We start from the raw sequence: 16,704 nt of genomic DNA, 5'->3' as shown, positions 1-16,704 counted from the left end.
AAACGACTTTTAACTTCTTATTTTAAAATACTTATAGACATGCAGTAAGTTGCAAAACTACTGCAGAGAAACCTAGTATCCCCATGACCCAACTTCTCCCAATGGTGACATCTTACATAGCTTACATAGGTCATGTGATCAAAACCAGGAATTGATATTGGCACAAGACAATTTATTATGGACTATGGGCCCCACTCAGATTTCAGTAGTTTTGACATACATGTATGTCACGTATAATTCTGTGACATTTTATAGATTTGTATAACCACAACCATAACCGAGTTACAGAACAGTTCACTCACCACAAACGAGCTCCTGAGTGCTGCGGGTTTGCAGTCAGGTTTTCCTCTCCCATCCCTTACCCCTGACAACCACTAATCTGTTCTCCATCTCTCTAATATTGTCATTTCACAAACATTGTATAAATGGAAGCATACTCAAATGTAAACTTTTGAGATTGGCTTTTTCCACTATGCATAATGCCCTTAAGATCCATCCAAGTTGTGTGTATTGACACTTCATTATTTGCATTGCTGGGTAGTGTTCTGTTGTACAGATGTACCAAACTAAACCATTCAATGTTGAAGGACATTTGGGTTGTTACCAGTTTGGAGTTATTACTGGTTATTATTACCTTGAAATTATTTCAAACTTGCAGGACAGTTGCAAAAATAATGCAAAACCCATACAGAGAACCCCCACACAGATACCCAGATTTAACAACTCTCAACATTTTGCCACATTTGTTATATCATTCTAATCGCCCTTCTAAGCATTTGAGAGAAGGCTGCATACATCACACTCCTTGAATACTTAAACTTCCATTGATATTTCCAAAGAACAAGAATACTCACATATGTAACCACATTGAGTAGTTATCAAGAAATGTAACATTCATATAAAGCCAACAGACTATGTTCCAATTTTTAAAATTGTTCCAATAATGTTCTTTGGGCATTCTCTCCTCCGTTATTGTATCCAGTCAATCATGTATTGCAGTTAATTTTTATTGTCTCTTTAGTTGCTCATTTTTAAAAATTGTGGTAACTTATATATAACCTATACTTTCACATCTCACCCATCCTCAAGTGTATAATTCAGTGGGGTTAGTCACATTCACAGTGTTTTTTACCCTTACCACCATCCAAAACTTTTACCAAAATGTTTCCATCACCCCAAACAGAAACCCTACACCAACAGGCATTAACTTCCCGTTCCTCCTCCCCCCACTGCTGGTAACCTGTACTCTACTTTCTGCCTCTATGAATTTGCATATACTAGCTATTTCATATAAGTGGAATCAGACGATGTCTCTCCTTTAGTGTCTGACTTATTTCACTCAATGCGATGTCTTCGATGTCCATGTTGTAGAATGCATCAGAACTTCATTCCATTTTACAGCTGAATGATGTTCCATTGTATGTAGATATCACATTTTGTTTATCCATTTATCTGCTGATGGACATTTGGGTTGCTTCCACATGTTGACTATTGAGAATAATGCTGCTATGAACATTGGTGGACAAATATCTGTTTGAGTCCCTGCTTTCAAGTCTTGGGCATGTACCTGCAAGTGGGATAACTGGGTCATAAGTTAGTTCTATGTTTAACATTTTGAGGAAATGCCAAATTGTTTTCCACAGTAGCGACATGATTTCATATTCCCACCAATATACTAAGGCTTCTGTTTCTCTGTATCCTCACCAGCATTGGTTATTTTCCGTTTTTAAAATAATAGCAATTCTCGTGGGTGTGAGTTGACAGCTCATTGTGGTTTTGATTTGCATTTCACTAATGGCTAAAGATATTGAGCATTTTTTCACGGACTTATTGGCCATTTGTAAATCTTCTTTGGAAAAAAAAGTCTATTCAAGTCCTTTGGCTATTTTTAAATTGGGTTGTTTGTCTTTTTGTTGTTGAGCTGTAGGAGTTCTTTTTATTTTTTAGATATCAAATGCTTATCATGTACATGGTTCCCAATATTTTCTCCCCTTCTGTTGGTTGTCTTTTTTCCACTTTCTTGATTATGTCCTTTGATGCATAAAAGGTTTTAATTTTTATGAAGTTGACTTCATTTCTTTATTCTTTTGTTGCTGACACTTTGGGTCAAAGTCTAAGAATCCATTGCCTAGCTAGAAGTAAATACCTGAAACTACCAAACTCCAACCCAGCAGTCTGGACTCCTGAAGACAATTATATAATAATGTAGATTACAAGGGGTGACAGTGTGATTGTGAAGACCTTGTGGATCACACCCCCTTTACCTAGTGTATGGATGAGTAGAAAAATGGGGATAAAAACTAAAGGACAAATGGGGTGGGATGGGGGGATGATTTGGGTGTTTTTTTTCACTTTTATTTTTTATTCTTGTTCTAGTTCTTTCTGATGTAAGGAAAATGTTCAGAGATAGATTGTGGTGATGAACGCATAACTATGTTATCATACTGTGGACAGTGGATTGTATATCATGGATGATTGTATGGTGTGTGAATGTATTTCAATAAAACTGAATTTAATAAAAAAAAAAAAAGAATCCATTGCCTAATACAGGTCCTGAAGATGTTTCTCTTTGTTTTCTTCCAAGAGTTTTATACTTTCAGCTCTTATATTTAGATCATCGATCAATTGTGAGTTAATTTTTGTTTATGGTGTGAGGTAGGGATCCACTTTCATTCTTTTGCCTGTGGTTATCCAGTTTTCCCAGCACCATTTGTTGAAGAAACTATTTTATCCCCATTGAGTGGACTTGAAACCCTTGTCAAAAAGGAATTGGCCATAGTTGTGTGGGTTTATTTCTGAATTCTCAGTTTTATTTTATTGGTTTATATGTCTTTCCTAGTGCCAGTAACACACTGTTATGATTCCTGTAGCTTTGCAATGAGTTTTGAAATAGGAAAGTGTGAATTCTCCAATGTTGTTCTTTTTCAAGACAGTTTTGGCTATTTGGGGTCCCTTGCACTTCCATATGAATTTCAATTTATTTATTTTAATTAAAAAATAACTGTTTAGTTTGAAATACTTACAAAGATACTGGACAGTTAACAAAAAATAATACAAGAGAACTCCGACATATCCCTATGCCCTCAGATACACAGATCTACCAATTTAACATTTTGCCACATTTGCCACATCATTCAATCTCTCTATCCATCTTTCTATCTATCAATTCATTTTCTGAACACTTGAGTGTAGGTTATATGCATGGTACACTTTGAACACTTAATACTGTCATGTATGTTTCCTGAGAACAAGGATATGCACTTATATAACTACCTTAAGTGCAGTTATCAAGTTCAAGAAATTTAACATTGATATAAAACTTACAATCTATATTACAATTTTTCATATGTTCCATTAACGTCCTTTGGCCTTTTTCTCCTCCATTATTAGATCCTGTCCCAGATCATGTGTTGCATTTAATTGTCATTGTCTCTTTAGTTGCTCATTTTTTAAATTGTGGGAACATACATACAACATAAACTTTTCCATCTCAGCCACTTCCAAACATACTGTTCAGTGGGATTTCTCATATTTACACTGTTGCAGTACTTTTACCACCTTTCATTAGTAAAACTTTTCCATCTCTCCAAACATAACTCTACATCTAAATTGCATTACTCCCCATTATCCCTCCCTCTTGCCCCTAGCAACCTAACTCTAATTTCTATCTTTATGAGCTTGCATATTCTCCAGTATTTTCTTTGGGGCTTAAATGTAACATCCTAAATCTATAACACTCTCATTTGCTTAGATACCAACTTAACTTCAGTGATATACACAAATTATGTTCCTATACCCCTCAATCCCCCCATCTTTATGTAATTCTAGTCATGAATTGCATTTTTAGACATTATGAGTCCAAACCACTGATTTAGCATTACATTTTATGCATTTGCCTTTCAGATCCTGTAGGATATAAAAAGTGGAGTTACAAACTAAAAATACAATAGTATTTGCATTTATATTTACCCATGTCATTACCTTATCAGGTATCTTTATTTCTTCATGTGGCTTTGATCTATTGTCTATCATCCTTTCCTTTCAACCTAAAGAATTCTCTTTAGCATTTTTGTAGGGCTAGTCTATGGGTGATGAATTCCTTCAGCTTTTGTTTATCTGGAATTTCTTAAACACTTCATCATTTTTAAAAGACAATTTTGCTGGATGTAGAATTCTTGTTTGGCAATTTTTTTTCCTTCCAAGACTTTAAATTCCCACTGTCTTTTTGTCTCCATGGTTTCCAATGAGAAATTGGCATTTAATCTTATTGAGGCTCCCTTGTATGTGATATGTTGCTTCTCAAAGCTTTCAGAATTGTTTCTCTAATTTTGGTGTTCAACAGTTTGATTATAATATGTTGTGGTGTGAGTCTATTGGGTTTTATCCTGTTTAGAGCTTGTTAAGTGTCTTAGATGTATATATTCATATCTTTTGTTAAATTTGGGAGGTTTTCATCCATTGTTTCTTAGAATATTCTCTCTGCTCATTTCTCTCTTTTTTCTACTTCTGGGATTCCCACAATGCATATATTGAAATGCTTGATGGTATCCCACAGGTTCCTCAGGTTCTGTTCACTTTTCTTCATTCTTTCTTCTTTCTGGATGATTTCAATTATCTTATCTTCCTGTTCACTGATTCTCTTTTTTTTGTTAGAGAAGTCATGGGTTTACAGAACAATCATGCATAAAATATGGGATTCCCATATACCACTCCATCTCCAACACCTTGCATTACTAGGTTCACTGTTTCTTAATTCTGCTAGCTTCAATCTGGTCTTGAATCCCTTAAGATAATTTTTAATTTCATTACTGTGGTCTTCAGCTATGTAGATTCCTTTTCATAATTTCTATCTCTTTATTGATATACTCTTTGTGTTCTTCTGTCGTTTTCCTAATGTCCTTTAGTTCTTCGTCCATGCTTTCCTTTAGCTCTTTGAGCATATTTAGCACTATTAAAAAAAAGTCTTTGTCTAGTATGCCCCATTACTAGATTAGACGGTTTCTACTGCTTTAATTTTCTCATTTGCCTGGGACATCACTTCCTGTTTCTTTGCACATTTTAACCTTTTGTTGAAACCTGGAAATTTTTATATTTTAATACATTACTGTTGGAATTTAGACTCTGAGGCATCTGTTCTTTGAGTTTGTATCCAGCTAGTGTTAATGCAGAGCTTTCCGTGAAAGCCAAGAGCTAACAAATAAAAAAGAGGGAAAAAAACAAAACACTTTTCCCAGTGTGTTAATTTTGATGAAGTACAATCTATTTTTTTAATGGATTGTGCTTTTGGTGTGATTACTAAGAACTCTTTGCCTAAGATAGTTCATTAAGATTTTCTTCTATGTTTTTTTCTAAAAGTTTTATGGTTTTACATTGAAATATGTGATCCATTTTTAGTTACTTTGTTTTATAAAGTATGAAGTTTAGGTTAAGGTTTGTGTTTTGGGCTGTTCATGTCTGTCCATATGTTTCAACACCACTTGATGAAAGACTATCTTTCCTTTACTGAATTGCTTTCGCACCGTTGTCAGTATTCATTTGGGCATCCTTAGATTCTCTATTCTATTCCATCAATCTATGTGTCTATCTCTCTGTCAATGCCATACAGTCTTTATTACTTTAGCTATACAGTAAGTCTTGAAATCAGGTTGTGTGATTCCTCCAACATTATTCTTTTTCAACATTGTTTTAAAGTCTAGTTTTTTTCCATTCCACATAAAATTTAAGATAAGCCTGTCTATATATACAAAAGTATTATTGGGATTTTTATAGGAATTGAACTATAGATCAATTTGGGGAGAACTGACCTCTCTACTCTGTTGAACATTCCAATCCATAGGCACAGTATGTATCTTGCTTTATTTAGATCTCCTTTGATTTCTTTCATCAGGGTTTTGTAGTTTATAGCATACAGATTGTATTCATGTTTTGTTAGATTTATACACAGGTATATCTCCTTTTTTTTTTTCACTAATTGTAGATGGTAATATATTTTAAATTTGGGTTTCCAATCATCTATTGCTAGTATAAAGAACTAAACTGATTTTTGTGTGTTGACCTTGTAACTTCTGACCTTGCCAAACTCACTTAGTTTTAGGAGTTTTTTGTACATTCTTAGGGTTTTCTACATAAATGATTTTGTCATCTACAATAGGGAGAGTTTTGTTTCTCCCTTTCCAATCTTTGTGCAATTTTTTTATTTAATATTTTTCCTTACTGCTGTGGCTAGGACTTCCAGTACTACGTTAGAGTATTGAGAGTGGACATCTTGACCTAGTTCCTGATTTTAGGGAAGAAAGCATTTGTATTTCACCATTACATAAGATGCTAACTGAATGTTTTTCATAGATTCTTTTTATCAGGCTTAGGAGGTTCCCCTCTATTTCTAGTTTGATTAAAGTTTTTAGTAAGAATGGATGTTGAATTTAGTAAAATGCTTTTTCTGAATTGATTGATATGCCTCATGTGATTTTTTCTTCCTTATTCTGTTAATATGGTAGATTACACTGATACATTTTGCAAATATTGCCTTCCTGGAGTAAACCCCACTTGGTCATGGTATATAATTTTATATTTATATATTTTGCTAGATATGTTCTAATATTTCTTTAGGTTGTTTTTTTATCTATGTTCATGAAGAATCCAGGTTAGTTTCCTTTCCTATTTTTCTTTTTTCCTTTACTTTTTCTTTTCTCTTTCCTCCCTCCCTCCTTCCTTCCTTCCTTCCTTTCTTTATTTTTTTCAGTTTCTTTGTCTGATTTTGGAATCAGGGATTAATTCTATCTTCATAAAATGAATTGGGAAATGTTGCCTCTTCTATTTACTGAAAGAGGCTGTGTAGAATTGGTGTTGGTTCTTCTTTAAATGTTTGGTAGATATAGTGAAACTATCTGGACCTGGAGATTTCTTTTTTAGATGTTTTAAATTACAGTTTAAATTTCTTTAGTAGTTATATGACTATTTATATTATCTATTTCATCATAGGTGAGGTTTGGTAGTTTGGGGTTTTCTAGGAATTTGTCCATATTGTCTCAGTTGTTGAATATATATGCAGAGTTGTTCATAGTATTCCCTTATTATTCTTTTAATGTCTTTAAAGTCTGTAGTTATTCCTCCTCTTTCATTTCTGATAGTAGTGATTTGTGTCTTCTCTCTTTTTTCTTCTTCAGTCTTGCTAAAAGTTTATCAATTTTGTTGATCTTTTCAAAGAACCAGCTTTTGATTTCATTGATTTTATTTCTTGTTTTTCTGTTTTCTGTATCGTTGATTTCTGCTCTCATATTGACTACTTCTTTCCTTCTGCTTGCTTTTGGTTTTATTTTGCTCTTCCTTTTCCAGTTTCTTTTTCTAGATTATTTATTTGAGAACTTTCCTCTTTTTCAATGTAAGCATTTAATTTCTCTCTAAGCACTGCTGTTAGCTGCATCCCACAGTTTTTATAGGATGTATTTTTATTTTCATTTAATTCAATGTAATTTTTATTTCCCTTGAGACTTCTTCTTTGATCCATGGATTGTTTAGGTTTGCATTTTTAATTTCCAAATGTTTGGTATTTTTCTGTTACTGATTTCTGTTTTCATTATACTGTGTCAGAGAATATATTCGAAATTACTTTAATTATTTTAAGTTTGTTGAGGTTTGTTTTATGGCCCAGGATATGGTGTATCTTATTGAATGTTCCATGTACATTAGAAATAAAAAAAGTGTGTGTTCTACAATTGTTGTGTGGAATGTTCTACAAATGTCAAGAAGATTCTGCTGGTTTGTGGTTTTGTTCAGTTCTGCTATATTCTTGCTGAGTTTCTGCATAGTCATTTTGAGAGAATATTTAAGTACCCAACTATAACTGTGCATTTGTCTATTTCTCATATCAGTTCTGTTGGTTTTTGTTTAACGTATTTTGAAATTCTGAGATTTGGTACGTACACATTTAAGATTGTTGTGTCTTCTTGATGAATTGACCCTTTTAATCATTATTTAGTGATAATTATTATTTAGTGTCCCTCTCTGTCTCTGGTTATTTCTTTAGTAATGCCCTAAAGTCTACTTTATTTGATATTCATATCCTCACTTGTTTTAGTTTCCCAACGGTTAAAACAAATACCATACAGTGGGTTTGCTTAAACAATGGGAATTCATTGGCTCATGGTTTTGAGGCTAGGAGAAGTCCAAAATCGAGGATCAGCAAGGTGTTGCTTTCTTTCTGAACACAATGGCATCCTGGGGCTGGCTGCCAGTGATCCTTGGTCCTTGGCTTTTCTGTCATATGGCAAAGCACAAGGCAGCCTCTCCCGGCTTCTTACTCCTTCTGACTTTCACTCTGCCTATAAAGGACTCAGTAATCCAGATTACAAGCCAACCTGATTCTGTGGGGCCACTCCTTAACTGAAGTAACATCTGAAGAGACCTTACTTACAGTGGGCCCACATCCACCAGAATGAGGACAAAAATCAAGGACATATCCAAACTGGGGTACACAATTCAATCCACCACACTACTCCACTCCAGATTTATTTTGATTGCTATATCATTTTTCATCCATTTGTTTTTAACCTACCCATGTCATTATATTTGAAATGAGTTTCGTATAGACAGCATATAGGCATTTTTTAAAAACCTATTCTGCCAGTCTCTGTTTTGTTTGTTTTATATAGACTATTTACATTTAATGAAATTATTGATGATTTGGACTTAATTCTACCATTTTATTTTTTTCTGTTCCCATTGTTTTTCATTCTTCTCTTTTCTTTTTCTTACCTACCAACTTGAACCTTTCCCAGTGTTCTGTCTTGCTCTATCTATGGTTTTGTTGAGTATATCTCTTCATAATAGTTTTTAGTGACTGCTTTAGGGATTACAATATACATAAACCTTATCTTAGTCTGCTAGTATTGATACTTTATATTTCAAATGAAATGTAGGAATCTCTTTTTTACTGTTTAGGACCCTTTAACTCTCTGTTTTATAAATATATAAATATCTTTTTTTATATTCATTGAGAATAACATTAGACAAATATTATAATTTTGCTTTCAAACATATAACATTATTTTTTAAACTCAAGAGTAGGAAAATCTAAACCTATACATTTACTCATTCCATAGGATTTTCTTCATTCTTGATGTCCCAAGTTCCCTTTGGTTGTCATTTCCTTTTTGTTTGAAGAACTGCCTCCAGCAATTCTTTTAAGGCAGGTCTACTGGTAAAAAATTCTCTTAGATTTCTTCATCCAAGAATGTGTTCATTCCAGAAGGATGTTTCCCCCACATGAAGTCTGAATTGAGTTCCTTTCTTTCAGCACTTAAAATGTGCCACTTTCAACTGACCTCCATGGTTTAGGAAGAGAAATATGCTGTCAGTCCAATGATTTTTCCTCTATAAAAGTTAATATGTCATTTCTCTCTGGTTCCTTTCAAAATTTCTTTTATTTTCCTGAGTTCTCAGAAGTTTCATTATGATGTTCCAGGGTGTGGATTACTTTGCATTTATCCTATTTGGGGTTCACACAGCTTTTTGACTCTGTAGGTTTATGTATTTCACCAAATTTGGAGCATTTTCAGTCATAATTTTTTCAAATTTTTTTTCAGACCCACCTTCCTTTTGATCTTCTTCTGGAACTCCAATGATATGAATGTTAGATCTTTGTTATTGTCCCAAAGCTCCCTGAGGCACTTTTAATTTTTTAAAATCTACTTTGTTTTGTTCAGATTTCCATCTATTTTCTCTGTGTTGTTCAGAATGGATAATTTCCATTGATCTATCTTCAAGTTCACTAGTTCTTTCATCTGTCATGTCCATTCTACTATTTGGCCCTTCAAGTGACTTCTATTTCAGTTATTGCATTTTTTTAGCCCTAAAATTTCCATTTAGTTCTTTCTATCTTTTATTTCTTTGGTCAAACTTTCTTTTTAAAAAAAATTTTGTTTCAAGCATGTTCATGATTGTTTCTTTTTTTTTTTTTTTATTAAATTCAGTTTTATTGAAATACATTCACACACCATACAATCATCCATGATATACAATCCACTGTCCACAGTATGATAACATAGTTATGCGTTCATCACCACAGTCTATCTCTGAACATTTTCCTTACATCAGAAAGAACCAGAACAAGAATAAAAAATAAAAGTGAAAAAAAAACACCCAAATCATCCCCCCATCCCACCCCATTTGTCCTTTAGTTTTTATCCCCATTCCTCCACTCATCCATACACTAGATAAAGGGGGTGTGATCCACAAGGTCTTCACAATCACACTGTCACCCCTTGTAATCTACATTATTATATAATTGTCTTCAGGAGTCCAGACTGCTGGGTTGGAGTTTGGTAGTTTCAGGTATTTACTTCTAGCTATTCCAATACATTAAAGCCTAAGAGGTGTTATCTATATAGTGCATAAGAATGTCCACCAGAGTGACCTCTCAACTCCATTTGGAATCTCTCAGCCACTGAAACTATTTCATCTCATTTTGCATCCCCCTTTTGGTCAAGAAGATACTCTCAGTCCCATGATGCCGGGTCCACATTCATCATGATTGTTTCTTGAAGAATTTTTACAATACTTACTTTAAAATCCCTATCAGATAATGTCAATCTCTGTGTCATCTTGATGTTGGCATCTGTTGATTGACTTTTCCCATTCTGGTTGAGATGTTCCTGGTTCTTAAGATGATGAGTTATTTTCTCTTGTGCCCTCAACATTTGGGGTAATATGTTATGAGATTCTTGTTCCTATTTAAATCTCATTATTTACAGGTCTGGATGGTAGTCAGAGCTCTGATCACACAATCCTCACTCCAGCTGTCATGTACAATGAGTGAATTACAAGTTTTGGAGTTTTGGGCAAATTGTTATATAGCAATTGTAACTAGACACACACCCTCCACATAATAAGCCCATTTGTGCATACAAGGGGAGTGTGGTAGATTGAATTATGTACTCCAACATAGAGACTCATTCTTAATCCACATTCCTGTAGGTGTGGGTCCATTGTAAAGAAGGACCTCTTGAAGATGTTACTTTTAGTTAAGATGTGGTCCAACTGAATGACAATGGGTCTTAATACATAGTACTGGAAGCCTTAAAAAGAGAAGACGCCAGAGGCCAGAAGTTGGAAGAGACCACACAGGAAGGAGCTGGAAGTCAAAGGAAACAGGAAGAGCAGGCACAAGGAGAGAGACATCACACATGATGGGAGGCAGAGATGCAAGTCGAGGAACCTTAAGAATTGCAGCAAACCAGCACCAGAATGCTGCAGACTCTGGGGAGAAAGTATGGCCTTGTTAATGCCTATATTTTGGACTTCTAGCCTTCCAAGCCATGAGCCAGTAAATTCCTGTTTTAAAACCAACCTGCTGCGTGGTATTTGTCATAGCAGCATGGTAAACTAAGACAGGGAGATTGTAACTGTATACATATATATGTGCATATATAATTATTTTGCTTTCTAGGTCCCAGAGGGCTTGGGAACAGTAGAGTAAAAGTTGCTGTGTAGGGTCCTTGATGGTGTGGGGACTGGCGGTGATAGAGCCCCCACCAGAGTTTGGGCAACCTGAGAGATGGGCTGGACATCCAAGGCGGCTCATTCTTATGTTTGGCAGTTGGTGCCAAGTGAGGGTGGAAGCATGGTGGTCTCCAGATAGTCAAACTTGTCACACATCAACTTGCCTTCTCCAAAGTGAGGGTCTCAAGAGAACCAGGCAGCAGCTGCCTGACTCTCCTCCTTTAGCGTTGGAAGTCACGCTAAGGGTACACATGAGCCACTAAAATCAGACCAGATCTGAGGGAAGGGGACAGACACACTCCTTGGTGGGAAGAATGTCAAAGAATTTGAAAACATGTTTTAAAGTTGCCATAGTCTGCCCTTTGGCCACAAATTATATACATTCCTTCCATGTACAAAATACACTCATTTGCTCCCACAATCTTGAAAGTCTCATCTATTATGCATCAGGCTCAGACTCAAGGTCCAGTATTTCATCATCTAAATCAGATCCAGATATTGAGGAGGCCACGCTGTTGTGGAGGTGTAGGAACTCTTGTGCACTTCCAAAGGAAGGGAAATAGGTGCAGCTATTTGGGAAAACAGGATATGGATATTTAGAACTACGCTGTCCATTATGATAGCCACTAGCCACATGTCCCTATTTAAATTTAAATGAATTTAAATTAAATTAAATCAAAATTCAGTTCCTCTGTTGCACTAGCCAAATTTTACGTGCTCAACAGGTGGCTAGGGGCTCCTGTATTGGAGAGGGCAGACACAAAGCATTCCCATCATCACAAAAGGCTCAGTAGGAAGAGAGCACTGATCAGACAATATACGCATGGATGCCCCCTTTGACTCATCAGTCCTACTCTTGATTATATGTCTTAGTTTGGGCTCTCCCAAAAGCAGACTTTGACCCAAAGATACAGGTGCTTTATTTGGGAGGTGTTCCCAGAAGCATGAGCGGGTGGGGAAAGTGAGACTAGAAGAGAAATAATCCAATAAAGGGTGCAGAGTCTAGACTGAGGCAAGTGAGGCACTTAGGGTGTAAAGTTTAAGGGGGTGCTTGCTTTCAGTGCCTGTACTTGCCCCAACACAAGAGTGAGCACCTCCTTAAATTTTGCCCCCAAGTTGCCTGACTTGCCTCTTCCTAGCCCCAGCATTGAAAGGGTTACTGCTATGAGCAACTGGGAGCTCAGCCACACTGGGGACCCTTTGGAATCATCAGTAATCAATTTGTTCGGCATGCACCTCCAAATTGACTCACTGAGGGGAAGAGAAGCCAAAGTATTTATTCACTGACTCTCAACTCTCATTGGTTGAGGATTGCCTGGGTGGTGGGTGGGGACCGCAATGAAATCCTATCATTTCCAGTCTATTCTGCATGCAGACAGGAGAAAAACCTCAGGAGGAGAAGCAGGGAGATACAGGACTCGAGGTGGGAAGCTGCCGGCGTGTACAGGAACTGCCCGCCACATCTGCAGGTGAGCTCGGAAGTGGGCCAAGGGGATATGGTGGGGGAGGAGGGGCATCGGCAGGTGTGCTACAGTATATACCCTAGAACCCCTCACCCCCAGAGAGGACATGTGTGAGCTTTATGCTGATGGCGAGCTAGAGGCAACCTAAGTGTTTATCCCTGGGGAATTGATAAGTAAGAGTGCTGTGTGCTTGCCATGGAATATAGTGTAGCAGAAAAGGCGAACTGGATGTGCATACGATGGCTTGGAGCCATTGCAGAATCAGTGCTGGGCTGGAAGGAAGGAGGGAAGGAAGGAAGGAAGGAAGGAAAGAAGGAAAGAAGGAAGGAAGGAAGGAAAGAAGGAAGGAAGGAAGGAAGGAAAGAAAGAAAGAAAGAAAGAAAGAAAGAAAGAAAGAAAGAAAGAAAGAAAGAAAAGAAAGAAAAAGGAAGAAGTAGCACAAGATTTATAACACAATACCATTTATGTAAATCGGAAACACACACACACACACAAAATCACAACTTATAAAGATACATCTTTGCAGCTATCTATCAAGTGCATTCAAGTGGGTGCCTGTGAGGGGGAAGGGTGGGAGTGGGGTTTGGAGTTTGGGGGTAAAATTTTGAGGGTCTTTCGTGGATCAATTGTGTGACCAGGTTGAGATCTGAGGAGTATGATAGAATAACTTTCTGTACATAAAGGTCAAGAAATAAATAAAGGAATGAAAAATACGAAGTGCTTGCACATCCTAGCAGTTTCCTCCCTGCTACACAATTATTATTACTGCAGGGGAGTGAGGATAGCAAATCAACCAGACTCACTGCCTGCCTTCTGGGAGCCTTCCTCTCTGCCTTCTCCCCAGGCAGCCCCTCTAGTCCCTTAGCTAGTGTCCTCACTCCCAGTGAATAAGGGGTTCCTATCCCTTCCAAGCCACCCAGAGGAGACATAGGAGAGAGACATATAAGGAGGGAATTTTCCAGAGATTCCCACCTTATACCTTGGCACATATAGAATTGGGGTAAGCTCGTGGGACTCTGTGCAAACCCCATTTCTGCCGTTAACCAGCTGTGGGACTGTAGGCAAGTCACTTTACATGCTACGACTCAAATAGTTCACCTGTAAAATGAGGATGATTATGAAAATAGATAAATCCACACGGGGCTGTTAGGAGGAGAAAAGTTTAAAGTTTCAAATGCTGAAAGCAATTGAAGGAAGCCCTCCTTCTGCCATGCAGGCAGCCTTATTGAGGCTACCCCAAGCCCCTGCCCCACTGCGAGAGTGCTCGAGCCAGCTTCCCATCCCTCCATCTGTCTCCTGATCAGGGGCTCCCCAAAGTCAATGAGCTGAAAGCTTCCCCAAGGGGTCCAAATTGGAGATTCTCCCGGGCACGGAGACTTCTCAGAAACAAGGCTCTGGGATTGAATTTCAGTTTCTCTTTCCTTCTCGGCTGCGCAGGTCCGGGCTCAACTGGCCCCGCCCACAACTGTATACTCACATCTTTTAAGTCAGGTGGCGATTCCATTTTCCATGTGCCTTTTCACTTTACACACATCAGCCGGGATTGCCCGTGCAGCCCGGTTAAAAAGCAGAGCCATGCAGCCAGGGAAGCACTTGCGATTTGGCCATGGCTGCTACTTGGGTCCTGGTGCTGGTGACCGTGATGCTGGGCTTAGCCAGAGCAGGCCCTGTCCCCGTCTCCAAACACGCAACCAGTAGGGGCTGCCAGATTGGCAGGTTCAAATCTCTGTCGCCGCGGGAGCTGGAAGCCTTCAAGAAGGCCAGGGATGCCTTGGTGAGTCCCTGCTGTTGGGGACTAGCCTCCACCGCATCCTGCAGTGGCCAAGCGGCTGCCCTGCTGCTGTGGGCTAACCTCCACCCCTCCTTCTATGGGCCAGCCTCCAGCTCTCATGCTGTGAGCTAACCTCTGCCCTTGTCCTCTAGGAAGAGTCACTCTTGCTGAAAAACTGGAGCTGCAGTTCTGACCTCTTCCCTGTGTCCTGGGACCCGAGGCAGCTGCAGGTGAGCTGGGAGTGACGGCCCCTGCCTTCACCTGGCCCTTCTCCCCTGTCTCCTTAGGTGGCCTCTTCACCTGCTTTAGCTCATCTGTCCTTCTCTCTCTTTGATCTCTCTTTACCTGTCCTGTGTACCTGTCAATCCTCAACCTTTCCCTCCACTGCAAGTTCCCACTTCCCTATGCCATGCCCTGTCCGTTTTCCTGCTAGTCTTATGCTACTCCTTCTTACCTCCCTCTTCTTTCTTCCTCCACATGTCCCCAGTCTCTCTCCTACCTGTGCCCCTTGCCTTGTTCAGCTTTCCCCTGTCTGCTCTCCACACTGACTCCCTCTTCCCCCTCACCTGCCTGCCTCACTACACGTCCTTCAGCATCTTTCTTTCACTGACCTTCAAGCACCCACCTCTCTCTCCTGTCCCTTTCCCACCTACCTCCCTAACCTGTTCTCTTCTCACCCACCTGCATCCCCTGTCCCTTCAACCTCGGTGACTCCCAGAGTCCCCTTTCACCTGTCCCCATTTCACTTGTCCCTTCACCTATCTCCTCCTTTACCTTTCTGCCTCACCTGTATTCCTGTCATCTGCATCCTTCCTCATATGGGTCCCTCTCCTATCTCCCTCTCACCTGACCCATCACCTGTCCCTGTCACTTGTCTCCTCCTCGCCCCTCCTCATCATTTGCCCCATTACATGTCTCATATCACCCACCCTCCTCCCCTGTTCTCCCTACCTGTCCCCACTTACCTGTACCCTCTTGCCAAACCTTCCTCACTTCCCCCCCCTTACCTGTACCCTCACCTGCTCCCCTCACCTGTCCTTTCTCACCTCTCCTCAGATGTGGGAGCGCCCTGTGGCCTTGGAGGCCGAGCTGGCCCTGACGCTGAAGGTCCTGGGGGCCATGGCTGACTCGGCCCTGGGGGATGTCCTGGACCAGCCCCTTTGCACCCTGCGTCACATCCACCGTGAGCTCCAGGCCTGTGTGAGTACTCGGGGCACCCAGGCCATGGCCGTGGGCTCTGACACCCCCACTCTTCACCCACTGTCCCAGGCTGGGCCTCACACATGACCCTTCTCTGCCCACAGATGCCGGCCCAGCCCCTGGCAGGCCCCAGACCCCGGGGCCGCCTCCTCCGCTGGGTGCACCGGCTCCAGGAGGCCCCGAAGAAGGTGAGTGGCCAGGGAGGGGGACAGACGTCGGGGTCCCGGGAAGGGAGGAGCCGACACCCTGGTGATGGGAAACTGCCACCTCTTCTCTCCCGCAGGAGTCCCAGAGCTGCCTGGAGGCCTCGGTCACATTCAACCTCTTCCGCCTCCTCATTCGGGACTTGAAATGTGTTGCCAGCGGGGACCTGTGTGTCTGAGAACCTGAACCCACCCCACCCCAGCCCATCTGGGACCCCACACCTTATTTATGCCTTAAGTTATTTTATCTCACTCCATATTTATTGGGCTGCAGCCCCGACTCAGACCCATAAGAAATTTTTATTTTTCTACTTTTTCTACTTTTATACAATATGTACAAATAAACTGAAGAGTTGGAACCTTCTGTGATAGGTGAAACCATGTGTGTGATTGTGGGTTTGTGACTGAGTGTAGATGTCTGTGTGGTGCGGCCAATGCTCATGACTGGTTGTGTACATTTGTGTGCACCTGATGTTCTATGAAGTGTGTGTGTGCATCTGAGTATCTGCCCAATACCGGAGTCTAACTGAAGATGCATAACATGTCCGTGTGTGTGTGTACAAGTTTT

The 16,704-nt window shown here is 39.6% G+C and overlaps 1 protein-coding gene across 1 annotated transcript; it reads left to right on the top strand.

Moving 5' to 3' along the window:
- The first annotated feature begins 14,568 nt into the window (after positions 1 to 14,568).
- On the top strand, positions 14,569 to 16,315 carry IFNL1 (interferon lambda 1). The gene is made up of 5 exons (XM_037820009.1): positions 14,569 to 14,736; positions 14,886 to 14,963; positions 15,790 to 15,933; positions 16,038 to 16,121; positions 16,217 to 16,315. The coding sequence occupies exons 1-5, from the start codon at positions 14,569 to 14,571 to the stop codon at positions 16,313 to 16,315; spliced, it is 573 nt and encodes a 190-aa protein (XP_037675937.1).
- Positions 16,316 to 16,704: the final 389 nt, after the last annotated feature.

Source organism: Choloepus didactylus, chromosome 27 (assembly GCF_015220235.1).
Source record: "Choloepus didactylus isolate mChoDid1 chromosome 27, mChoDid1.pri, whole genome shotgun sequence".
Taxonomy (NCBI): domain Eukaryota; kingdom Metazoa; phylum Chordata; class Mammalia; order Pilosa; family Megalonychidae; genus Choloepus; species Choloepus didactylus.
The sequence above is the reverse complement of the archived record's forward strand: the minus strand, read 5'-3'. Positions and strand labels throughout refer to the sequence as shown.

What these genes read in the sequence shown, in the direction of transcription:
- IFNL1 (XM_037820009.1), top strand. Translation starts at nt 14,569, where the DNA reads ATGGCTGCTACTTGGGTCCTGGTGCTGGTGACCGTGATGCTGGGCTTA. An exon ending in AGAAGGCCAGGGATGCCTTG is followed by an intron (nt 14,737 to 14,885) that starts GTGAGTCCCTGC and finishes CTTGTCCTCTAG; the next exon opens with GAAGAGTCACTCTTGCTGAA. An exon ending in ACCGTGAGCTCCAGGCCTGT is followed by an intron (nt 15,934 to 16,037) that starts GTGAGTACTCGG and finishes CTCTGCCCACAG; the next exon opens with ATGCCGGCCCAGCCCCTGGC.